This window comes from Symphalangus syndactylus, chromosome 17 (assembly GCF_028878055.3).
Source record: "Symphalangus syndactylus isolate Jambi chromosome 17, NHGRI_mSymSyn1-v2.1_pri, whole genome shotgun sequence".
NCBI lineage: Eukaryota > Metazoa > Chordata > Mammalia > Primates > Hylobatidae > Symphalangus > Symphalangus syndactylus.
The window spans coordinates 45840377-45867897 of record NC_072439.2 but is presented as its reverse complement, the minus strand read 5'-3'; the positions used below and the strand labels follow the sequence as shown (position 1 = coordinate 45867897).

Here is a 27521-nt window from a genome sequence, read left to right as displayed (position 1 = left end):
TCTTCTTTTTCTATTGTTTGGAATGGTTTCAGAAGGAATGGTACCAACTCCTCTAGATTTATTGAGATTTTCTATGTAGGCAATCATGTAATCTGCAAATATTGACTTTCTAACTTCTTCCTTTCTATTCTGTATTCTTTTTCTTTTCTTTTCTTTCCTTTCTTTTCCTTTTCCTTTTCCTTCTTCCCTTCCCTTCCCTTCTCTCCCCTCCCCTCCCCTCCCCTCCCCTCCCCTTCCCTTCCTTTTCTTTTCTTTTTGCACTGACCAGAGCTTTCAGCACTATGTTGAATAAGAATGGTGGGAACGAGAGGGTTTCCCTTATTCTGATGTTAGGGAGAAAGCATCTGGTCTTTTACCATTGAGTATGATGTTAACTGTAGTTTATTTATAGTTGCTTTTTATTAGGTTGAGACAGTTCTCCTCTGTTATTATTTTTCTGAGAGTTTCATCTTGAATTGGTGTTGAATTTTGTCAAATGCTTTTTCTGCATAAGTCAATATGATAAAATAATTTTCATTCTTTTGTTAGTATAGTGGATTGATTTTCAAATATTGGACCAGCCTGGCATCCCTGGAATAAACCCCACTTGATTATGGTATATCATTGTTTTTATATATTGCTGATTTATATTTGTTAACATTTTGTTAACAGTTTTTGTGTATATACTCAGGAAGCATATTGTCTTTGGTTTTACTTTTTTGTACTATCTTTATCTGTTTTTTGGTATCAGGGCAATATAAACTAAATAAAATTAATTTAGTAGTTTTTCTCTCTCTTACTTTCTGGAAGCGATTGTGTAGAATTCATGTGACTTCATTTATTATGTGAGAAAATTCTGCAATGAAACTATCTGGGCCTGGAGATTTAATTTTTTGGAGTTTTAAATTTAAGAGTTCACTTTTCTTAAAAATTATAGGACTATACAAGTAATCTGTTTCATATTCTGTAAGTTGTGTTTTTGAAGAATTAGTTCATTTTGTGTTATTTGTCAAATTTTTTGTCTAGAGTTTAGTATTCCCATATTAACCTTTCAATGTCTGCAGCGTCTATAATGATATCTCCTGTTTATCTCTTAATATTGATATCTTTTCTCTTTTTTCTTTGTTAGTTCATTAATTTTATTGAACTGTTCAAAGAACCAGCTTGTGGTTCATTGATTTTTCTCTATTTTTTTAAATTTTATTGATTTCTGCTCTTTATTAATTCCTTACTTCTACTTGATTTGTGTTTATTTTGCTCTTCCTTTTCTTTGCTCTTGAGGTGGGAGCTTCCTGATTTGGGACTTATCTTCTTTTCTAATATATGCATTTAGTGCTATAAATTTCTCTCTCAAGTATTGCTTTACCTGTTTTTTTGGAAATTTTTGATATTTAATTTTAATTTTAATTTATTTTATGTATTTTTAAAAATTTCCCTGAGACTTCCTCTTTGACCTGTGGATTATTTAGAAATATATTTAGTTTTGAAACATTTGGAGATTGTCTGGTTATTGATTTTCAGGGTGATTCTGTTGTGGTTGGAAAGCACACTCTAAGTGATTTAAATTTTTTAAAATGTTGTTTTGTTGAGGTTTATTTTACGGCTCAAGATATGGTCTGTCTTGGTAAATATCCCTTGGGAACTTGAAAGGAATGTGTATTCTGTTGTTGTTGAGTGGCATGTTCTATAAATGTTGAGTGGATCCTGTTGGTTGATGGCATTTTTGAGTTGTATATTCTTGACATTTTGGCTAGTTGTTCAAATAATTGTTGAAACAGGGGTGTTGATGTCTCCAACTGTAATTGTGAATTTCACCATTTTTTCTTTCAATTCTATCAGTTTTTGCTTCACATATTTTGCAGCTGTGTGTTTTCGGTAATACACGTTGAGAATTGTTATGTCTTCTTAATGGATTGATTTTTTTCATCATTTTTATAGCATCTCTGTCTTTGATATTTTTGCTCTGAAATATATTTTTCTGAAATTAATATAGCCATTTCTGCTTTCCTTTGATTAATAGTTTCAGTATATATTATTTTCTATTTGTTTACTTTCAAACTGCCTAGACAGTTATATTTGAAGTGAGTTTCTTACCGACAGAATATGGTCATGGTTTTTAATCCCTTCTGCTAATCTCTTTCTTTTAATTGATGCTTGTAAACTATTTACTTTGAATAAAATTATATGCTTGAGTTTAAGTCTGCCACTTTATTTTTTATTTTATGTTTGTTCTCTCTTTGTTTTATTTTTCTGTTTTTTTTTTCTTACCATGGGTTACTTGTTTTACAATTTCATTTTATCTGTATGTTTATGAGTGTGTCTCTTTGTATAGCTTTGTAAGTGGTTGCTGTAGGTATTCCCTTATATATACATAACTTATAACTGATTGCTCGTATAGTCATTTTACCAGTTTGAGTGATGTATAGAAATTATAGCTGTCTTTATGTTTCTTTACCCTCACTCATTTATAATATAAATTCTTTAAATATTGTTTAACATACATTTAGGACACAAACTCTTTTGCTTCAATTTTGAGCTGTTGCTTCAGTTGTCAAACACACTTTAGAAAAGAGAAGGAAAGCTTATTGTATTTACCCATTTTTTTTTTTTTTTACATACTATGTTCTTTCTACCTTCCTGAAGTTTCAAAGCTTTTTATTTTATATTTTTCTTTCTGTTTAGAGGTCATTATTTTGCTGTTCTCTTAAAGTAGGTCTTCTTATGATAAATTCTCTTAGTTTTCCTTTATCTGAGAATGTCTTGATTTCTCCTCATTCCTGAAGGATGTTTTTGCTGGGTATGCAATTCTACGTGTACAGCTCTTTTTGCTTTTGTCACATAAAAAATATTTTACCACTTCTTTATGGCTTCCATGGTTTCTACTGAGAAACGCACTGTCACTCTAATTTTTCCTTGTACTTAATGTGCAAGATTTTCTCTGTCTACTTTCAAATTTTTTCTTTTTTTTAGTTTTCAGAAGATTAATTATGATATGGCTTGATATGAAGTTGAAAATTGTTTTGAGTTTATCTTGTTTAGGGTTTCCTTAGATTCTTGAATCTGTGAGTTTATATCTCTTGCCAAATTTGGGAGGTGTTCAGCCATTATTTCTTCAATATTGTTTTTTAAGCTCGCCTCCTTTCTCCTCTCTTTCTTGGATGCTAGTTATACAAATGTTAGATCTTTTGTTACAATCTCACAGCTCTTTAAGACTGTTCAACTTTTTTTTCAGTCTATCTTCTATTTGTCACATTGGATGCTTTTTTTTCTGTCTTCCAGATAACTGATTCTTTTCACGGTCACTTCCATTCTGCTATTTAGCTTTATCCACTGAGCTTTTCATTTCCATTATTGTATTTTTTTGGTTCTAAAGTTTCTATTTGGTTTTAAACTTTTTTTCCCCATTTTTCTTTTTCTTTACTGAAACTTTCTATTTTTTTCATTTAAGTCTTTTCATAATTGTTTTTGTCAATGCTGCTTTAAAATATTTGTTGAGTAATTCTGACATCCTTATCATTTTAGTCTTGATATCTGTTCTTTTTCTTTTTTCAATCATTTGGAGATTTCTTTGGTTCTTGGTATAATGAATGATTTTTTACTGAAACCTGGACATGTTTGTATCATGTTCTGAGACTTGAATCTTATTTAACCTGCCTGTTTTAGCCAGCTTTCTCTAACACCGCTTTGGCAGGGGAAGGGAGGGTGCCATCTTGTTACTGCCAGGTGGAGGTAGAAGTCTAGATTCCCCACTTGCCTTTGTTGACAGTTGAGGGGGAAGCTTTTATTTCTGAGTTGGGGGAAGTTTCAGCTTCCTATATGGTTTCTGCTGGCACTGTGGCGGGGGTGGTTTCATTACTGCTGGATGACTATAAAACTCCTGACTCCTCAGTAGGCTTCCTTTGATACTATCCCAGTGGGGAAAGGGAAATGTGCTTCGTTACTTCCAAGTTGAGATGGAAGCCCAGGCTCCTCATTGTATGGTCTTCACTAGTGCTGTGGGGGGCCTCATTACTGCCTGGGAGGGTTAAAATTCTTGGCTCTAAACTTGGCCTTCTCTGACACTATTCTGTTGTTAGGTACCTCATTTCTGCTTGAACAGGGTAGAAATATAAGCTTCTCACTTAGCTTTTGTGTGGCATGGTTTGGGATGGGGCCACAGTGTTTTCTTTGATGTTTGACTGGAACAGAGAGATTATTATCTAGAAGTTTCTGTCTTGCTAGACTGATCCTTTCTTTGTTCTTCAGCTAGAGAAAGCAGGCTCATCTTGAGGATTTTTTAGGTCTACATTCATTGATATTTCCAGATTGTAGGCTTCTTTAGCTCCATGTCTAGGATATATGACACAAAATGGAAACCCATTGAGCTCACTACCATATTGTTCCTTGGATCCTGAATATCTTTTTTTCTCTATCTTCTAGATTCTTCTGTGTTTGTTTTGTATATGATGTCTAGTTGTACTTAGTGGGAGAACTAGGAAAAGTACATCTGTTCCATCCTTCTGTAGACAGAGGTCACCTCAGTCATTTTTGAACTTTATTTTTAATGTGTCCCATGTGGCTCTTCTCTCTGCAGGTACCTGGAACTGGAAAGTAGTGGCCATCGGAATGAAGTCAGACTGCATTACCGCTCAGGCAGTCACCGCCCTCACACGGAAGTGTTTCCTTACATTTTGGCTGATGACAAGTGGCACAAGCTCTCCTTAGCCATCAGTGCTTCCCATTTGATTTTACATATTGACTGCAATAAGTAAGTGTAGTGTCCTCATTTTAGGAAATGGAAGATTCTAAGAAATGACTGTCTACTCACGTTCCTTCTTTGATGTTTCTTTTTTGCAGAATTTATGAAAGGGTAGTAGAAAAGCCCTCCACAGACTTGCCTCTAGGCACAACATTTTGGCTAGGACAGAGAAATAATGCACATGGATATTTTAAGGTATCTTTTGGCAAAAGTCTGAGAATGAAATGTAAATGCTTTCTAATGAGTTTCAAAAAGTAGATTTTACTTTTTATGGTGTGAAACAAAATAATTTGATTTGTAAGTTAGAAAATTTGTGTCTGTTTCTTTTTTTTTTAAACAGTAATATTTTATTTAGCCAGCAAACATTATTTTCTCTTCTTTTTTCAATGAGTTTAATCGTTAGATATTACAGAAATGATCACAAGGCTGCAATCAGGGCAGTTAACATGTCATTCTTTGAATTAACCTTTCAAAGCAATAAAAATCTAAAATGTTAACATACAAATAAACTCTCCACCACTGAAATATAACCTTTGATGATACTTTTACAAAGATATTGATAGTGGATTGAAAGCTTTTTAGTATATATTATTCATGGTCTCCTTCTACTGCAGAAAGTGAGAAAGGAATACACACGTGCACAAATCTGTCAAAAGAGAAAGCAGTTATAATTTATATCTTTTCCTTTAGTATGTACTTGGAGACAACACTTCATAAAATTTCTTCATTGGAGAGGCTTTAAAGGACATGTCATTTAACTTTCCATATTTTAAAGATGAAGAAATAAAGTCCAGAGAATTGCTTGACTACAAGCCCGTAGTGCAATCACTTTCCCCCAGTGACTATGACAGTCCCTACAACATGGAAGTGGCCCAATGAATGATTACCAAATCAAACAATGATAAGTGATAGTTCAACTCATAGATTTCAAGGTAGATCACATATCAGTGAATTTAATTGTTTTCTAAGCAAAGTTTATAATTCTATAAAGGTGTTTTGGGAACTTATTTAAGCATTGTCTGTTACCAGGAAACTAGATACTTGAAATATATGATTCCATCTAATTGTAGCCTTGCTAGTCTTGATGCAGGGTCATTTTTTTTTTCTGTTTTATTATGCATAAACCTGCACAGAGGGGTAAAGTAACTTGCTTAAAGATAGGCAGATAGTAAGTGACACAAATAGGAAATTGGTTCCATGCTTGCAAATCCTAAAACCATGCGCTTTTCCCAGGTAAGGGATAGCAGATGTGTGCTGTGAGTCCCAAATCTCATCTCTATTTAATCGTGACAGTCCTTCCCATGGAGCCTGAGTGTGGCCTCAAAATCTCCATGTGTCAATTATGTGTACAACTCTAGGGGTCATTCTCTTTATTGTAGTCCATAAATAGTATCCATTAGAGTTGTACAGTGCACAAACTACGTAACTGTACATGATAGCCTTGTTTTTATGTTGCTGCTTCTAAGTGATAGGAGTTGGTACACAATTTACTTCATCAATCTAGGCCCAAGCACACAATGGAGGCAGTAATACCCACACAGTAAAAATACTTAAATATTTATCGTTCACATTAATACATGCTATTAATCAGATTAAACATGTACAAGACATAGAGACCAGTATTTGACTGGCAAATCTTTATAGGTATGTTTAAAATTATATTGATATCATGTTGGTACTGTTATCCCTATCATTAGATATTTTGTTTGCATTTTTCAAATGGATAAAGTAAAATATTAATTTAATAAAATGTATAAAGGCCATGAAGAAATGGGGGGAGTGTGGCAGATAAAAGAGACAGCTGGATGTGTCTGATAGATCACCATTGGCCTTTGCTTTAGGAGCCCAGCAAGCTGGAAGCTAATTATACCTTAAAGACTAAGTATGCATGTAAATTTTGCCTATAAACGTGTGATAAAATTTTCTATGTAAAACAGGTCATTTCCAGCTGGCATTTAAAAAATTTTCATTGTAAACTTTCTGTACTCATAAGAACTCATCACTATATTTTGCTGTAGCTGTTTAATGAATCTATTGTCCTTTTTACATTGAGAAATTAGTTTTAAAAGATCCCACTTTTATGAGATGCTCAAATAAGCATGCTTTCACGACCAGTTTTTCTATCCTTTTCTTTCCAATAATTAAAGTTAATTTAAAATTGGTATCAATTTCAGAGTTGCTGAAGCTAGAAATTATTATCAGGTTGATTTTTTTAAAGGTCATTTTCAAGCCCGTCAGTGGCTAACTAAAAATAACTTCTCAAAACAACATAACTATTGCCTCTTAATTATATCTTGACATTTAATCTTAAGGCTTTAAAAACATTATCAATAAGAGAATACATGGGTAATCATCTGTTGTGCCTGATGAATTTCTTTCCCTTTGGTATGAAGTGGAAATAATGTATTAACAAAGACTTTTTACTCAGGGATTTTAGTGAGTGTATTCTGTAATATTTTCCTTCATGAACTTGACCATTGAACATAATCTGGGTAAATGAAAGTAATGTCTTTTTTTTCTATTTTTCACACACAGGGTATAATGCAAGATGTCCAATTACTTGTCATGCCCCAGGGATTTATTGCTCAGTGCCCAGATCTTAATCGCAGTAAGTCTATTAGTTCTTCCACTGTGGAGTCCCCATATATTACTTGTCAGCATAGACTTAACCAGATTGAACCCCTTATAAATGCTTCTTGACCAAATGTAGTGTTTGTAATTCCAGCCTGTCCAACTTGCAATGACTTCCATGGACTTGTGCAGAAAATCATGGAGCTACAGGATATTTTAGCCAAAACATCAGCCAAGGTAAAAGCTACTCAAAAACACAGTGAGGAAGCTTAAAAATCCTTGATGTTCCCAATACTTCCATTTATAACCATAGATTTTAACCCTCGAGGCTCTTCTTATACTATACTGTTTGCTAGGACTGAATCTAAATCTCTGCTTAAGGAAGGGCCTATAAATATTAAAACCCTAGCCATCTGTATAACAAATAATTCAGTAAATCAAGAATGAGGCAGATTACCTAATTTATACACTGCTTACTACAGGAGGATTTATTGTTTGGTTTTTATTATTATTTATTTTTATTCAGTTTTTCATTACAAGCAAGGAGGCAGTAGGACAGCGTAAAGAATATAGACACAAGAATTGTATCAAAGAAATGGTCCCATAAATGCTTTCTACCACTATGTTACAGTTCTAGGATTATTTACTAATATCTTAAGCACATATCAGGTTTACCTACAATTTCACTAGACTTACAATTTTGTATAGTAGTTACAGATTACCTGATGGTTGTGTTGCATGGTGTATGATTTGTTTCTTATACAACATAAATTCTGAATTTTATTTTTTTACTTGAATAAGCATATAAATGAAATTAAACATTCTTCTTTTCAATGGAAAGTGCTTCTCTGCATTTGAGTGATGTTTTGAATTAACCTTTGACTTGTGTCTTATAAATTATGTTGTTTGTTTCTAAGGCAGGCAGCAAATTTATCACAAATAAGAGGAGAGAAAAAAACCCATTCTTTTAAATTAAATTAAAGTCTTAAATATGTTTATGGCAAGTGGTTGATGAGCACAGCCATCATTACTGCTACATACTTTAAAAAAAAAGATGCCTGCTGGAGTGTTTCACATTTCTGTGTTGCTGGAAGGATGAACAATGTAAAACCCCTTCTTTTGTGCCACAGCTGTCTCGAGCTGAACAGCGAATGAATAGATTGGATCAGTGCTATTGTGAAAGGACTTGCACCATGAAGGGAACCACCTACCGAGAATTTGAGTCCTGGATAGACGGCTGTAAGAACTGCACGTGCCTGGTATGGCTTCTATTTGAGTTGAGACTAAGGGAACTCAGATGCTCCCACTCTTTAAAAATTTATTAAAACAATGTAATCATGAAAATTTCAAGATCCATTTCCTCAAGACACAACACTAAAGTGCCAACAAACCTGGTCATATCTAAAGAACTGTGTTGCATTATTAAAAACACTTTCTAGCTTCTAAAGATGGTTATGGTTTAGGAGTACTATAAAGTTTAAGTTCATTGGTACACACATGAAGTTAGCAATTTAAATTAGGTAAAGTGATTCCTAAAGAAGACTATCCTCTTATCCTTAACATTTCCAGAGATTTTTCTCCCTTGTGTTTTCATGAATGCATTTTCATGAAACTAAGTCATATGCAGCATTAAATATTGTGTCCAGATTGAGCAATATAAGCAAATGATAGAGTTTAAATGATTGGGACAATCTAATAGTTTATTAATACAGTGGAATACAAATTATAGAGTTTAAATAAATATGATTTTGCGAATTGCTCGCTAATGAAGTAGAATATTTTATTGCATTATGACTTAAGAAATACATGTTCATTTTCAAAGAAAAGTTCAAAGTGAGTTTGGCTTTAAACTTTTAAATTACACATGAACTCATCTGTTAAAGCTGGTTTTCTGGAAAGAAGTCAGACATCTATGTGAATTGGGCTTTTAAAAAAATTTCTCAAAGTTCATCCAGTTTATTTAAAAACAGAATATCATGCATATAAAAAGATCAAAAGTAGTTCAGAACTGTGTGTGTGTGCGCGCACGCGTGCATGTGCGTGTGCGTGCGTGCATGTTCGTGTGCATGATACAGTTTTTATTCAGGAACATGATATGTTCCTAAATTTTTTAAACGGGGAACAAAAGTTAAATTGAGTAGAAGATGGAGTGTGGTATAGTGAAGTCAATAAAATGGGAAGCCTGAGCAGCCAGCTACCTGGGAGCTCTGGCCACCTTTATAAATCAAATTCCTTGCGGTGGTCCTGTCTCCAGTTTGGCGCCTCCTTGTGGTGATTGTCAGCACCGCCTCCCCTCCTGGCATTGGCCTGTTCAGTTCTCTTCATACGAAGAGTTTAAAATTTAAGGAATGGATTCAAAAATTCTTGAAAACTACTAAATTCCAACATGGAAATTCTTTAAATATTGTTTCCTTTTCAGAATGGAACCATCCAGTGTGAAACTCTAATCTGCCCAAATCCTGACTGCCCACTTAAGTCGGCTCTTGCGTATGTGGATGGCAAATGCTGTAAGGAATGCAAATGTGAGCATAACTTTTATGATGAATACTTTCTTTGGAAAAATAAAGCTCTGTATTAATAAGTATTCACCCATCATTGGTTTAATCTGGGCAAGCTAAATAGCTTTCAGAAGTGATGGAATAAAGGAAGAATACTTTCTCCGTTTTGGTTGATTAGTTCTTTTCCATTTTAAAATGCTATGCCCCTATTCCATTAGGACAATTTTTTCTTGGAGTAATCTATTCCATATAGTGATAGTAGTAGGAAAGATGTGTAAGAAACTTACTGGAAGGCATTTCACTAATTGTACTATTTATTGTAAGTGTCTCCCAAATAGGTTAAGAATGGTCCACACGGCTGCAATAACCAATGAAATCCATGATACAAGTGGCCTTCAGCAGCAGAAGATATGCTGTTCCATTAGCCCAAACAACAGAAGTCCACATTATTATAGGATTGTCCAGTGTAGATAAGGGCCATGGCCTTCATTCAGGGAAAAAAAGGCTCACACCACTGTGTGTGGAAGCTTTTCTGCCTTTTAGCAGTCATTATATAACAGTTCACTTCTGATGTCAGAAAATACTTTTTGACTCATCTGTAACTACCCTTACCTGGGTTCTAGATCATTCAATAAATAATGGAAGTAACTTCTCTATGTTTCTTATACTTTAAAAGACTTCACTTAAACCTTTGTTGAAAAGAGTATTGAAAAATTTAGCTGTTTTTTCCACAAAGGAGTAGTAACATACTTGAAAACTGAGTTGTTTTAAAGTTTGTGGAATATATAGAGCTCTGTAAATGCAAGTGTATTTATATGTATACTCTCAAAAAGACAAAGTGGGGAGAAGTGGCAGGGGGGTGGAGAGAGAGAGGGACAGTAGGTGAGGGTGACAAGCTATCAGAGAAAAATCAGGAAGTTGCTTCGTAGTCCATTGATTTAATTCCCTCAGGAATGCATTTATATTTAATTTTATTAGGCTTTACATTGAAGCCAATCCATCTCATAAAACTGTATTAGCCTAGTCAAGTCGATTCAGTGGAACTAGGAAGGATTGAATACAATTTTTCTTACATGTCACTAGCTAATTTCCTTGGTGAGAAATAATCTGCATTTTTCTAGGACTTCTCTTAATAAAAGGAGGCTTGTGGTAATATATAGTTTTCTTTGTAGGTGGTTAGAAAGAGGAAGGAAGAAGGACCATATATACATATATGGCTTCATATTCATAATACAATAGCAAGGAATCATACTTTTTGCCTTAACTTCTTTTTTTTTTTTTTCTTGAGATGGAGTCTCGCTGTGTCGCCCAGGCTGGAGTGCAGTGGCATGATCTCGGCTCACTGCAAGCTCCGCCTCCCGGGTTCATGTCATTCTCCTGCCTCAGCCTCCCGAGTAGCTGGGACACAGGCGCCTGCCACCACGCCCGGCTAATTTTTTTGTATTTTTAGTACAGACGGGATTTCACGGTGTTAGCCAGGATGGTCTCGATCTCCTGACCTCGTGATCCGCCCGCCTTAGCCTCCCAAAGTGCTGGGATTACAGGCGTGAGCCACGGCGCCCGGCCCTGCTTTAACTTCTTTTATCCTTCTTTTCATCCATAATTCTATGTTGTTATTCATGGATACGACAGATTTGCATTAAGTGATGTCAGTGTTATTAGATACAGGTTGATTGAAATAACGGGCGATTGTGAGAGATTCGTCAGAAGTGAATTTCAATTCTCGTCTTACCATTTGTCTCTGTTACCAAGAGTAAACTGCAGACTAAATCAGACTAATGCTTGAATTCTTCCCAAGAAACATGCGGTTAGACATAATGAAATGATAAAATGTTTTGAGATTCATTAATGAAGAGTGTTTCAGGCAGTCTTTGGTGTTAATGATTGAAAACCAACTATTTGCTTCGTATAGAAAATAGTTAAAGCTGGAAGTGAGTAATCAGTGAGCAGACCACAACATAATGAAAAAAAAAGCCATAGGCCCTCATTAGATATGGCTAAAAAATAATAAGTATAAAGTGACTATCTTTCTGTTCACATTTAATGATATATAAGATAAGTACCATGGAATAGAGAGGAATAGAGAGGGTTCATGCCTGTGTTTGCTTATATTTCAAAGATTTGAAATTTTAGTTTTAATGAATTTAACATTTTACTAGAGCTAGCAAGACATTTCAGTAAACAGCCATAGATAGTTCCCCTTAGGGAAATAAGCATTTAGTTCATATGGTGAATATTCTTAGAGGTTCTTTTTGGGAATGAGTCTCCGCAAAGCACAATTTAAAAATAAGTCACTGACAATATCCAGAAAACGTGCTTCTGAAAAGTCTTGTAGAAGACAAATAACACTTAAAATAAATGTAATAGTAATCCTTTGACTGACTTACTTAAATAGTACAGATTTTCATATGTATTTAAAGTGGGAGAAGCCAATAGTTACACATATCTATGATGTCTTGTATGTGTGTTTGTGCGTGTGTGTGTGCATCACCATTGCATGTGAGGAGAAACAGTCTTATTTTCCTATGTTAATTCCACAGTAGTGTCACTGTTATAATTTATGAAAATCTAATTTTAGTGGAGTAGAAGTAAATTCCTATTTTTTTACTCTTTTAAATATGAATATAAGCCCTCTTCTTAGACCCTACATTGATCCTATCTTTGAAACGCTTCTGCTCAACTGCCTTTTTAATGACAAAACCCGATAAAATAGATTATTATTGAAAACAGCTTAAAGAGATTCATCGCTTACTGTTTCTAAAGCCATTGGAAGGTAAAGCATATAACCTAACTGCTGAACGTGACTCTGCCAAGATTGAAATGAACGAAACACGTGCATGTGGCCAGTCACTTTTTGGTGTTCTTCCTTTAATGCTTTCAGGCTTGCTTCATCGGAGTTGTTTGCACATTTCTGGGCAGTCCTATTTTGCAGCTTCCTTTATGCTTTCCCTCAGTAACTTCAACTCCAGCTCATTATCTGAATATAAATACTGATGAATATCAAGACGGTTGTTGTTCTGGGAAAGAAGTCAGAAGAAACCAAGCCTTTTCTTTAGTTGAATCTACATAAACAAAGCATTGGGAGGAGGGGCTTAATTTCCTGCCTGGACCATTAAAATAGTGTGCTGGAGTTAAACAGAGAGGATAAAATCCAAAGGCAGGAATGCCAAGGCCAAATTGTTAAAGCCATAGTAATTACAGCCATAATGAAGCCATATTGCTTCTATAGGTTACAAGACACATACTTTGTGCCTCATTTGATCTTTACAGCTGTATAAGTATGTATTATCTCCATCTTCCTAATAAGAAGAATTCCAAGCCATTCAGGAACACACAGTTAGAGGTCTCAGAGAAGTTCCATCTGAAAGTGCTGTGCTTTGACAGCCTGCTTTCCTTTTTATAAAAATAAAAACAAAAAACATCTCTTATAATTAATCTAAGTGATCTACTTTTATCGACCAGTAGCTAAGCTCACCAGAGGTGTTTTGGCATCCTAGTTGAGTCTTAGGTGGCAGAGTTTGCCTTCAGCACTCATCCTCTTCCCTTTCAGTCTCCATCTCCTCCACATCCTTTATCCCGGTCTCAGGCTCTCAACTAGCAAACAGGGAGATTTAGTGACACATATTCAAGATAGCTGTAGACAATGGAAAGTATAAATATTTTAGATGACCTTAACTCTGAAATAGAATGAGGTCAAGATATGATTAAAGTACATAATTATAATCTCAACCCAGATTTTTTAAAAAAAGATTTATCAGAAAATAATTGACTGAAATTCTAGGAAATCGAATGTTACTGAAAGTCACTGAATTTAGGAAACAATTTAATTTTTCTGAATATTAATGCTCTTACATGGATGCATGCCTTTATTTATTTATTTATTTATTTATTTATTTATTTATTTATTTATATTGATTGTAGATTCAGGCTTGTCTACAGAGCTCTGCTTCACAGGAAAGGCGGTTCATGAAAATAGGGAATCTGAGGCAATTCTGAACTGATGCTGTAATGTCTTTCCTCCATTATTAGAGAGTTCTCAAATACAGGGAATGTGAATGTGACCATCAGAACTGGTTGGTATTTGCCTAGTAGTAACAGTTAGTTTAAGTGGTATTTCCACAGAGTCCAGAATTATATGAATAAATAAAAATCATCATTCTTTTGGTTGAGGAAGGTCAGAGTTTCAGTATATAGTATAGATTACACTTTAATATTCTCTGTGCTGATTAGACATCAGATTATTTTAAACTTAATTTTAAAAACCATCTTGGTTTAGTTAAAGTGGACTTACTGTAATATCTTTGCATATTGAGTAGTTAATTCTGTGAGTTACAAGTCAGATTTTCTGGGTTTGAATTCTGACTCCACAACTTATTAGCTGTAAGACTTTGGTCAAATTGCTTAACCTCTCATGGCCTCAGTTGCCTCATTTGTATAATGGAAATAACAATTGTATCTACTTTATAGGGGCTGTGTAAGCATTGAATAGGTAATAAATATAAAGTACTTAGAACAATGTTAACTGTTATTACTGTTTTTATTAAAAGAGTCACTCATGTTTTTATTGATAAAACTACAAAGCAGTGAAATGATCTCATTAGTTCATTAGCTTTAGATTTTAAAGCTACGTAGGACCTTAAGCGTTCTTTGAAACAGCCATTTGCTTTTGGGAGGTATGGTTTCATTATCCCCATTTTATAGAAGAATAATGAAGCCAGGTAGATTAAGTGACATTACTAAGATCAAATAGTATGTAATGCACGGTAATTTTTTTCTCTCAAATTGTGTCCTGATTTCTCCAAGGCCGCTCTCATCTTCAATATTGTGGGCGTATCTTAATCAAGATTGAAACCCAGAACTAATATCTCATTATTATGTACTGTTTTGTGTGTCTGGCTTCTTGTACTCAGAATCACCTTTGTGAGACTCATCCACCTTTGTGAGACTCATCCACCTTTGTGAGACTCATCCATCAATGATATTGATGCGGATCAAAAATGTAGCTGCATCTCATTCATACTTATTGCATCATTTTGATGTCCACTGCAGATCAGTTATAGTTATTGCTGCATATATTTTATTTGTGTTTATATACCACAATTCAGTCTATTGTTGGATGGCAGTTCGGTAGTTTGCCGATTTGGGCTATGTGAATAGTACTCATAGAATAATTCTTTACATGTTTCTTGGCCTTAGTTATGTATGTATTTGATGGGTATATATTTAAAACAGTGGAATTATTTGGTCAGAGGGTAAAACTGTTTGACTCTATGGCAAAACCAATTTCCCAAACAGTTTTCCAAAGTGCTTATATTAGTTTATTTTCTCACCAACAAGGTATGAAAATTCCAGTCGCCCCACACCCTCACCCACACTTGGCATTTTTAGTCTTTTTAATTTTAACATTCTGATAAATGATGTCGGTAAATGATATTGTACCGCAGCCTAAGTTTGTTATTTCCCAGGTGACTAATGAAGATGAGTGCCTTTTTGTATATTTATGGGCTGCTTTCATTAATATTAAATAATAAAAAGTAAGAGTAAATATTTTCTATTTATACTTTTCCAAAGAACTATTTTCTTGCTTTTAGTAGAAGTGGTAATTTGGGAGGCTTATTTTATTTGCACATCAATATAGATGATTCTGGTCCTGTCACCTTAAAATGCATAGCAAAGTAGGGGTAGTGGAGACTAAATGATTGCTTCTCAAGTACTTAGTGATTTTAAAAATTGGATGATAATATGATAAAATGGAATCAGAGGTTTCTGAACATGTATTCTTTTCAACAAAAATCAACAGAATATAATTCACCAAGAATTTTTTTTTGTTTTTAACAGAGGGGGAAAACATAATTTATGTAGGCTACAGTAAAAAAGAAAATAATTTTGAAACAAAGTAACCAATAAACATAGCTGTTTTTACAATAATGCTGGAAGCATGGGAAATATTTAGGATGTACTGGAGGTTCTCATGCATGAACACAATTATAAATTAGTTGGTGTGATAGAGACACGAGGGGCTGCATGAATAGAATGCCAATATAAAATGAGAGGAATTATGTAATAATGAAAAAGGTAGAAGTAGCAATCAAAAGAAAGGTGTGTTGTTTTATGTATCAGATGCGCTGTTTTAAGAATATTTCTTGAAAGTCTGTAGTCAATAAGGAATTTTATGACACAGCGAAAAATTGAATGAGCTGAAAGCTAATGGTGTCACTGGAAATCACATATCCAGCCTTGGTCTGGACGGTCTTTTCTCACTAACATTACTTTAATTTAGTATTTGAAATAACATTGAATAAATCATAGAATTAGAACACTTTTATAATTCTATAGGTATATGTGACAAACAGGCAAGAAAATAGTTCACTTGTGTATTACTTTAAGATAATGAGCCTCTGATAGGGAATGTTTTCTCTAAAGACAAATAGCTAAATTTATTAAAGAGAGATTTCATCAAGATAATCCTGTAGGCTTCCTAAATACTGTACTGTCATTAATTTTATCTTAATTAAAAAAAACCTTTAAAAAGGCACTTGGCATGCTGCTACCTTTTAAACATTATAAAAACTGATAAATGTCAAATCAGTGGAAAAATACTGAATTGGCAATATATTAATAAACTAGAATAATTAACAATACAGCCTTCAGATTAATTACTCTGAGACAGCATGTGATATATTTTAATGATCTTTAGAAAAATATAAATCTACTGTTAATTAGTCAGCTCATAGCAGAGCTGGAATGCCAGGGAAATGTAGGGCAGAATCACAGAGTGATTACAATGTCACAGTGACTTAGCTGCTGTGTCCTGTATGCTAGTCCTGGGTAGTGTAAGTTGTTTAACTCTACCATTCTTTCTTCCCAATCCTAGTACAGTATTTTTAATGCTTTAATTAAAAATAATTCATGCATATAATAAATCTGCAAACCATGCAAACAGATATAAAATGAAACATAAAAACCTCCCTATTCTTTCTCCTCCAAACTTCTGGTTTTTGTGTATCCCTCCAGATGACTTTTAATGTGTCTACTCACGTTGCCTGTCCAGGCTTTTTATATATTGTAAATGATATTAAGCATTTTCCTGAGCTTTGTTTTATTAATAACATATATTGGAGATATTTTCATATTAAATAAAAATAGTTGCATATTATTCCACTATATAGTTTATTATTTTATTTCTTCCCTCTCTAAAGATATTTTGATTGTTTCTAACTAATTTATATATTTGTTATGAGAAACAATATTGCAGGAAGCCATTAATGCATAATCTTGGTGGAGTCTTAAGGCTTTATCTATAGAGTAAGTTGCTAAGGGTCGAGTTGCTGGGTCAAAGACTATGACACTTTTAATATTGCCAGTTTTTGCCAAATTATTCTACAAGAAGATGGTCCCAGATGTTTTCTTCCTTTGGCGAGGGAGCACCAGGTGGAAGTGCTGAGGGAAGCCTGAAAACAGCACGTCTCTCTGGGTTTCACTAGGTCTTTAGAAAAGGCATTGCGGGGCTTTTGTTCTCTTTCCCAGGCAACCTTGACAAGAAAATGGCAATTTATGGGAGATCTTTTAATGAGAGATAGTCAATGGAAGCCCAAACATTCTTGTTTTACCACAAACAATGTTGTCTGGTGCACTCATATAAAATTATTGTTAAATTAATTGCTGTTCTGCATCTTCAATAAATTCCACAGATGGCATAAGAATGTATTGACCTCCCCTTTTATCTGATATGAAAGTGGGTTTTCCGGTAGACGTAACACGGATACTGTCCTCTGGCTCTAAGGCATTATACTGTGCCTATTTAATTATGTTTTATTAAAAAATAATAGAGAGTACTCAGCTTCTAGTTCTTCACTCTGAATTGTAATTTCTCTTCATTATTAAAATCCTTGAATAAATGTATTTTGTGGATTTTATTATTTTTCATGTCCCATTACACTTTCTCAAAAGAATTTCTCTGAACATATAATGGCATTGCTTAAGTGACCTAAGACTTTTCAGAAGAAAGCGTTATGCAAATCTATCTGCAATAATAATTAAATCAAACTGTCTAGCACAGTTCTAGGGGACCAAAATGGGACTCTTTTTTTATTTTTTATTTTTTATTTATTATTTATTTTTTATTATTATACTTTAGGTTTTAGGGTGCATGTGCACAATGTGCAGGTTTGTTACATATGTATCCATGTGCCATGTTGTTTTGCTGCACCCATTAACTTGTCATTTAGCATTAGGTATATCTCCTAATGCTGTCCCTCCCCCCTGCCCCCACCCCACAACAGTCCCCGGAGTGTGATGTTCCCCTTCCTGTGTCCATGAGTTCTCATTGTTCAATTCCCACCTATGAGTGAGAACATGCGGTGTTTGGTTTTTTGTCCTTGCGATAGTTTACTGAGAATGATGTTTTCCAGTTTCATCCATGTCCCTACAAAGGACATGAACTCATCATTTTTTTATGGCTGCATAGTATTCCATGGTGTATATGTGCCACATTTTCTTAATCCAGTCTATCGTTGTTGGACCTTTGGGTTGGTTCCAACTCTTTGCTATTGTGAATAGTGCTGCAATAAACATACGTGTGCATGTGTCTTTATAGCAGCATGATTTATAGTCCTTTGGGTATATACCCAGTAATGGGATGGCTGGGTCAAATGGTATTTCTAGTTCTAGATCCCTGAGGAATCGCCACACTGACTTCCACAATGGTTGAACTAGTTTACAGTCCCACCAACAGTGTAGAAGTGTTCCTATTTCTCCACATCCTCTCCAGCACCTGTTGTTTCCTGACTTTTTAATGATGGCCATTCTAACTGGTGTGAGATGATATCTCACTGTGGTTTTGATTTGCATTTCTCTGATGGCCAGTGATGATGAGCACTTTTTCATGTGTTTTTTGGCTGCATAAATGTCTTCTTTTGAGAAGTGTCTGTTCATGTCCTTTGCCCACTTTTTGATGGGGTTGTTTGTTTTTTTCTTGTAAATCTGTTTGAGTTCATTGTAGATTCTGGATATTAGCCCTTTGTCAGATGAGTAGGTTGCAAAAATTTTCTCCCATTCTGTAGGTTGCCTGTTCACTCTGATGGTAGTTTCTTTTGCTGTGCAGAAGCTCTTTAGTTTAATTAGATCCAAAATGGGATTCTTTAGGTGATCAGAAGGCTAGTCCTCCTTCTTAGTATCATAAGGCTTTGAAATAAGTAAGAGCATTTCAGATTTATACCAAAGCAAAAGAGCGATAATCTAGGTATCATTCATAGGAGACCCAATTTTTTTTTTTTTTTTTTTTTTTTTTTTTTTTTTTTTTTTTTTTTTTTTTTTTTTTGAGACGGAGTCTTGCCCGACCTCAGCTCACTGCAAGCTCCGCCTCCCGGGTTCACGCCATTCTCCTGCCTCAGCCTCCCAAGTAGCTGGGACTACAGGCGCCTGCCACTGCGCCCGGCTAATTTTTTGTATTTTTAGTAGAGACGAGGTTTCACTGTGTTAGCCAGGAGGGTCTCGATCTCCTGACCTCGTGATCCGCCCGTCTCGGCCTCCCAAAGTGCTGGGATTACAGGCGTGAGCCACCGCGCCCGGCCTTAGGAGACCCAATTTAAGAGAGAAGAAAAACACTTAACTTAGGCAGAAAATGCAACTTTTTATCTCCAGTGCTGTTAAGTAATTGTTTTAAAAATGAGCTTATTTTGTTCTCAATTGAGATAATACAAAATTGCATTTTGAAGTAAGAATAGGGAAGAATGAGACATATGCAATTTAAAGCATCTTAGAAGTTGATTTTGGCAATTACGTGGAAAGTAGTAATTCTCACAGCCCGACTGCACAGTAAAGGTAAAGGGACAACCTAGTGCCCACTGGGGAATAACGCCACAGCACCCATGTCCTCAACCAAACGTACAAAACAACAACTCAGCTGCACTGGCTTCTCCAGTGGCTACCTTGAAAATGGCATGTGGCCTTCAGTTTTCTGTACATATTTATAAATGGTATAAAATTATTATAGATTAAGAATTAGATAAAGAAAACATAATGATATGGGAGCTTAGTATGAGGAAGGGACAGAAAGGAATTCACTTTTTCAGTTTAGAGACGGTTGTGATAAAGCAGAATTCAGATGCATTTCTTTCTTTTTTTTTTTTCTGATATGGAGTCTTGCTCTGTCGCCCAGGCTGGAGTATAGTGGCACAATCTTGACTCACTGCAGCCTCCACCTCCTGTAGCTGGGATTACAGGTGCCAGCCACCATGCATAGCTAATTTGTGTACTTTTAGTAGAGATAGGGTTTGGCCATTTTGGCCAGTCTGGTCTCAAACACCTAAAGTGATCTGCCCACCTCGGCCTCCCAAAGTGCTCAGATTACAGGCGTGAGCCACTGCGCCCTGCCAATTCAGACACATTTCAGTTTAAAGATGGTTGAGATGGAGTACAGTTTAAGCACATTTTCTTTTATGCAAAATCTGGCCCCCAATTTAAAAATATTTCACTATAAAAAAATACCACATGAAATTGCCTTAAAAATTGTTCCTGGAGTTGGTGGTGGTAAGAATGGAGCTTCTTCCAATTTAGGAATGTTAAGCGGGTAACATATCTATTTGTCAGAACATCTGCTGCAATCCCACACTGAGCCACAGTATAGATTTCACCTATATTATATACTAGAGCCTCTACTTAGATTCTGTTTCTAAATAGCTGCAGCTCCTGTTCACACCCCTTTCACCCCAGTTGCTAGAATGCTCTCTATGTTAGGGAACTGGCTACCTGGTCTCTGGAATTTGGGTTAAGCCATAGGGCCATATCAGGATTTTAGGATTTAAGGCTCAGATCTGGAGTTATTGACTGTTTTATACTTTAGTTACATTGAAAAAAAAATTCTCGGCTGCCTTCATAATGGCCCTCACTTATAAATAAATTGCAAGTTATAAAGAGATGTCTCACAAATACTTGTGCAACAAACTCAGTAACCCAGGAAAGATAATTTGAAGTCCATATAGCACAATAGATAATATGCAGATATAATATTTATGATTTTAACCATTGGAAAGTGGCCTACATGATTCATAACATTGGTAATTTTGCTGAGACCTGAATTTTTTTCAGACAAGCTGTAAAGTCTGTATACAGGAGCATGTCACTTAGCTCAGTGCCGCTTAAATTTTAATGGGGATAGGAATCATCTGGAGATTGTGTTAAAATAAGAATCATGAATCAGTGTTTCAGGGTGGGACCTACGAGTTTGCATTTCTAACCAGTTCCCAGGTGAGGCAAACACTGCTGGTTCATGGAACATACTTTGATGAGCAAGGACTTAGCTGACAGGTGTGCATCCCTGACCGTCCAGGAGCTCAGTATTGCTCTCTCTGTCTCTCTCTTTTTGATCTTAAGTATGCAGTAAGATGTCAGGATATGTTTTAGGGATGTTTTAAGCTGGCATTTTAAAAGTATTTTCTAAGTGTGAGAGCTCTTGTTTCTCATAATGGTTCCCAGTTTACAGATGAAAGTGAAGCTTAGGGAGGTTACTGCTTTTGCCTGAGATAAGCCAGCTAGTAAAGTGGCAGCACCACAATTTAAACATATGTAGTGTTTCTTATACATTGTCTCATATGATTTGTAACATATTTCATCAATGGAAATAGAAAATTAGTTTGAATGGAGAATTTAGAGTTTGTGATGTTCTGGAGACATCAAGGAGTTTAATTACCTATATGTTCAATGATTATGTAAGTACTTAGGAAATATGATTTTATAGTAGTTATTTCTATATGAATAGTAAGAGAAGAGAGAAAAATAAAAAGTAAATCTTCTAGTATTTCGTATTAAAATGAGATGTGTATGCCTATTATTGAAAGCGTAACTTTTCATTACTTTGTAAGACTTCAAACATGGAACAGAAACTATGAATTCTGATAGTTCAGGAAGAGAAATTTCAAAAGCAAATGCCTTCTGGTTGGATTTTACTTGTTTTTGGTAAATAAAGAATAGAGAAAACACACTGAGTTAAAATTAAAAGTATCTATGTAAAAGGTTTAGACCTACCTTGATTATTAACTGGAATTCTTAAAAGTCAGTGATCATGTTGATTTCTTCTTTGGTCCCAAAAGCTTTTTGGAAAACTTTTCTTTACATTTGTATTAGATGAGGTCTTTTTCTGAATACTTGTGGAATAAATCACATCTGTCTAATTTCTCAGGCCTTTAGTAGCTTGGGGTAGTCCCATAAAATAGTTTTAGTTTATGCTGGGTGGTTCTGCTGAGAAAGATTGTGCTATCTCAATGCTAAATTAAACTGTTCTCTTCCAACTTGTTAACTATCAGTACTCCACATACATTGAAGTCTTTGTTTTTTTATTGTAAATCTTGTAAGGATAAGAAGATTAATAAAAGCAATACAGCATTAGAAAAATTTAGGACAATGCATTTTCCATAAGCTTAACTTCTCTTTTCTCCTTTGTAAAAATTCTCCCATTAATCCTTCCTCGTAGAATTGTGCTCTGTACCACTTGATTCTTGAGGTTATTTTAAAGATGGTGATTTACAAGGAGTTAGTGAGCCCGCACAAATATATCTCATGATGCTAAAAGCAAGTGTTTGCAGATGGCCCTGGATATTCTCTTGTCTTTGTTTAACCTATTCAAACCTTTTTAACCAGTTTTAGGATCTTGTAATTTACTGTAGCATTATTTGTAAGAAAAGACAAACCAATAAACAAACCTTTTGTTTATTTGTTTGTTTGCCTAAATCATTATTATTAGATTTAGGAGGCTAATCCTTTATTATGCTTTGAGAAAGAGGAAAAAATGCAGTAGATAACATATTCTTCTCATACTGTTTTGTGGGTAAGCATCATGCTTTTAAACCAATAAAAAAAATGAGCTTTCCTGACCACAAATTAGGACCTTTTACGGCAAGGCAATGTTAATAATTCGCCCATCTATGTTCATGCTTGTAGTCTACCTCCAGCATTTCTCAGGCCTTGAATCTCAGAAAGGTCACTTTTATTTCTTAGTTGGAAAGAAGGGAGGGAGCGGGCTGGTATAGAACAAGATGCACATTGTACTTGTTCACTGATTTATTTAATGTATTAATGTCTCTTCAGACCACAGTTCCTAAATGCTGAAGGACTTAGAGCTGGGGGAGACAATCAGTAGAATATGAAATGGGATGTAAGAATTGGATTAACTGTCCTGGCTGAGTTTTCCATGTGCCTAGGAATGAATTTATGAGCTGGAGAATATTTCTTGAAATGATCTAGAAATAGTAATATGGAATGATTGTTCCAGGCATATAGAAATTAAGTGAAATAAAGGTGAAATAAGTGTTTTACCACCAAATCTCTTTTCTGTAATCGTGTAATGGTCAAGTATGCAATGCAATGCAGTATTAAGCTGTTGATAAAGCACCTGAAATAAGTAAAATTCTACCATCAGGGAGATCAGGGAAGGTATTCCTGAGAAAAAGATGTTGGAGTTGAGTTCTAATGAAAAATAGCATTTAACTAGTGAAGAGGAGAAAGAGGAATGTGTAAGCTGAGAGGTTGAATATTCAGAGGCTTTGTGTAGTGAGGTGTCATGTTGTGAAAGGTGGCAGAGGTGACTGCTGTGCAGAGAGTCATAATAGGAGTTTCAGCTGGAGAGGTAGGATGGCGTTAAATTAAGGAGTTTTATTATTATGCCAAGGGCACTGGGTTGCTGGTTACACATTTTAGGCAAGACAGATCTGTTTTTGGGAAGAAATGATGGTAGCTTCATTAGGTGGAAGTTATGGGAAATGATTAGGTTTTGGATGTACTATATTTTGAAGGTAGAGCCAACAGGAATTTTAATGGTGAGAAATGGGTATGAGTGAAAGAGAGGAGTTAAGGATGATTACAAGGTTTTCGTATCAAGGAAGAAAGAGGACAGAGTTGCTAATACCTGAGATTGGAAAGGCTGGTAATTGAGCTGGATTTGGGAGAGTGGCTAAGATCAAGTTCAATGTAGACATGTTATGTTTAAGAGGTGTGTTAGCCATCTAAGTGGAAATGTAGTGCAACTAGTTGGATATTTGAGCCTGGAGTCTGGAATAAAGGACTAAAGTGGAGGTAAAAATCTGGATGGTTGAATTTTTTTCATTATGTTTGTTGACAATTTCTATTTTTTTGTTGTGTTTTAAAGCATATTTAATCTATTTTATTTTTATAGATTCAGGGGGCACATGTACAGGTTTGTTACATGGATATATATTGCATAATGCTGACGTTTCAGCTTTTAATGTGCCCATCACCTGAATACTGAACATGATACCCAGTAGGTAATTTTTCAACCCTCACGCCCCTTCTACTCTTCCCTTTTGAACTCCACAGTATCTGTTATTTCCTTTTATATGTCCACGTGTACCCATTGTTTAGCTCCCACTTATAAATGAGAACATGTAGTATTTGATTTTCTGTTTCTGAGTTATTTTAGTTAGGTTAATGGCCTCCAGTTCCGTCTATGGCTGCTGCAAAAGATGTGATTTCATTCTTTTTTATAGTTGTGTAGTATTCCATGATGTATATATGCCACACTTTCTTTATCCAGTCATTACATTGATGGGCTGGATTGATGGACACTTATGTTGATTCCATGACGTTGCTGTTGTGAATAGTCCTGCTATATATTTTGATATACTATAATAATTTCTTTTCATTTAGGTAGATACCATATAGTGAGATTGCTGGGTTGAATGGTAGTTCTATTTTTAGTTCTTTGAGAAATCTCCATATTGTTTTCTGAAGAGGTTCTACTAATTTACGTTCCCACTAACAATGTATAAACATTTCTTTTTTTTTTTTTTTTTTTGTTGTTGTTTGTTTGTTTTTGAGATGGAGTTTCGCTCTTGTTGCCCAGGCTGGAGTGCAGTGGCGCAATCTTGGCTCACCGCAACCTCCGCCTCCCGGGTTCAAGCAATTCTCCTGCCTCAGGCTCCCAAGTAATCCCAAACTGGGATTACCGGCGTGCAGCATCACACCCGGCTCATTTTGTATGTTTAGTAGAGATGGGGTTTCTCCATGTTGGTCAGGCCAGTCTTGAACTCCCGACCTCAGGTGATCTGTCCACCTCGGCCTTCCAAAGTGCTGGGATTACAGGCATGAGCCACCGCACCAGGCTGTGTATTTGTTTTATGAAATAATTTTTCATGTATGTTGTCCACTTTAAAAATTAATTATTTGCATTTTTCTTACTCATTTGTAAGAGCTCTTTTTATGATAAAACTTATCTAATATATATGTTGCAAATATGTTTTCATAATGTTGTTTCTTTTGTTTTTCAATAAAAAATATGTAAAATTTCACATAATTGATTCTTTTAGTCTTTTCCTAATAGTTCTGCCTTCAGTGTTGTCATGCTTTAAAAGGCCCTGTTTTCTTTTTATTCATCAAATATTTACTATCCAGCCTCTGAATGTCCCCTTCTTTTTTCATTTTAAATTTAAACAACATGGGATTTATTTTTTGTGTACATGAGATAATAATCTAGTTAACTTTTTTTTGCTCAAGCAAATTAACCAATAATTCTAGTACTATTTGTTAAATGATTATTTTGTTCACTTATGAACATTACACCTTTCTGTTACATTAGATGTTTACATATTTACATGTATTTGAGTATGTTTTAGGATTTATCTCATTCTCTATTAATTTATTTGTGTCTTAGGATACTAATTCTACAGTATTTTATCATAGCTTTCTAGCATGAGTTATTATCCAGGAGAGCATATCTACCATCACTCATCTTTTTAAAAATTTCTTTGGATAATTTTCTCTTGCTTCTAGATAAATTTTATATATCATGATAATTATATGTCTCTAAATTGATTTAATAGCTTGGAATGTGTCTTATTCTGGTATCTTTTAAAGATAATTCTCTGATGGACACCATAAAATTTTTTCTGTGGTTATTTGGGTTTTTTAAAAATCTGTATTATTTTGTTTGTTATTTTAATATATTAATGAAAGAAGTCTCATGGGCTAAGAGTTGAAATATTTCGGAGGTGGACTAATTTTGGTGGAGTAACATGTTCAAGGGTATAGCTATAGAAATGGAATGCTTAAGTGATAAGGAAATGAAAGCCACTGTATATGAGGAGGCAAGGAGTCAAGCAAATTTAGATTCTAAGTGTTGAACAAGTTTTCCAAAGGCCATTTAAAATTTCCCAAGACAAATCCCAACCTAAGGTAGAGAGAAAGATTGTTTTCAGGTTCTGAAGTCCCCAGTGACTCTGCCATAGATAGATGATACGAATTTTAAAAGGTAGTGAAAAAGACGGATGCCATACACATTAAAGGAGGTTGAGTTCTTTCCTGAGGGTGAGAGAGTGGTAATTTGGAAGTGACACTCCTTCCTACAGCAAGCATACATATGGTGTGGGAAATAAACACTCTAAATGGGAGGACTTCAGAGTAAGCAGCATTGTCTTCACTGAAAATCCAGGTTTTGGTGAGAGTGAGGTGTTAGGTTATGGAGGATCTACATGGTCAATGGTTGAGATGGAGGATTGGAAGCCCATTTTATCAGTTGGCATTTACTGTGTAGCAAAACATCCCAGAATTTAGTAGCTTAAGAAATAGTTTGGCAGATTAGAAATTTAGACTGAATTCAGCTGGGATTTTTTTCTTCAATCATGCTGGGTTTGCTTGTATATCTGTTAGTTAGCTGGTGTGTCAGTTCAGATGGTTGGTTTATGACACTCTCACTTTTTGATGCTGAGATGACTAGAGCATCTTTCTATGTCATCTTTCAACTAGCATTTTAGCTCAGCCTTCTTTATATGATAGTTGCATATTTCTAAAAAGTCAAAACTTGCAAAGTCTCTTTAATCCTAGGCTAGGAATTCAGACATTGTTACTTCTACCACATTCTATTAGCCACCTCAAGTCACAAGGCCAGTACAGCTGATGGAGAACCTGTAAAGTCACATTGAAAGGGACAAAGAAACAGGGATAGAAAAAAGTGTAGGCTTTTCTACAGTTTTTTTATACCAGGTGAGGATGATTCAGGAGGGAGGAGTGAGCAAGGTATGAAGATGAAAGCAGGAATAATGTGTTTGGAAGCTACTTTCAAATGGGGTAGTCATACCCAAGAATAACAAGATAGGAAGTATGGTGGCCTTCATTGACCTCAGCGACATGATTCTTACTCTGGCTTTGTTTCAGCATTGGGGCAGGATGCATTTTCAGGTAATATCAAGAACTTGGTGAAACCAGTGGTCAGTCATCATGTCTAAGGCCATCTACGTTTAAGAAATACATGGTATGTCAGAGGCATGAAGTTTTACTTTTTCGGCAGTGTTTCAAATAGAACAGAATAGAAATATGATATAGTACCTTTAAAGAATACTAGTTCAGAAACACAAAGGTCAGAAGTGGTTAACCCTTTTAATTTCAGTCATGAGGTGGAAATAACAGCGGTCCTGAGTGAGTGGCAGGTAAGGAATGAGGCTTCTGAAGAAATTCTAACCCAGCTTTATATTGAAAGCTGAATTGAGTTTATATTGAATGAATTGAGTTAATCTGTTTCATACAGGGCAAGGTTCATCTGTCATTTATCTCTGTATCTTCATCACTTGACAGTATCTAATGCATAGTAGATGCCCAATACATGTTGCAACATTCATCGAATAAGGTATTTCATATTTTGACCCCTCTTTCACGGATTTTTATTGTACTCAATTGCATCTCTAAGTATTAACAGTAAGTTGAGATTATTGTGCTTGTGCATCTTCTGCAAA

General features: G+C 35.0%; 1 protein-coding gene across 5 annotated transcripts in view; it reads left to right on the top strand.

Annotated features, from left to right (window-relative positions):
- Positions 1-27521, top strand: part of NELL2 (neural EGFL like 2) — a 447696-nt gene that overhangs the window by 179647 nt on the left and 240528 nt on the right. For all 5 annotated transcript variants that reach the window (XM_055246787.2, XM_055246786.2, XM_055246790.2 and 2 more), the window contains 6 exons: positions 4553-4726; positions 4816-4912; positions 7253-7325; positions 7443-7525; positions 8419-8547; positions 9708-9810. In XM_055246787.2, coding sequence (XP_055102762.1) covers positions 4553-4726; positions 4816-4912; positions 7253-7325; positions 7443-7525; positions 8419-8547; positions 9708-9810 — 659 coding nt within the window. The remainder of the gene's footprint in view (positions 1-4552; positions 4727-4815; positions 4913-7252; positions 7326-7442; positions 7526-8418; positions 8548-9707; positions 9811-27521) is intronic.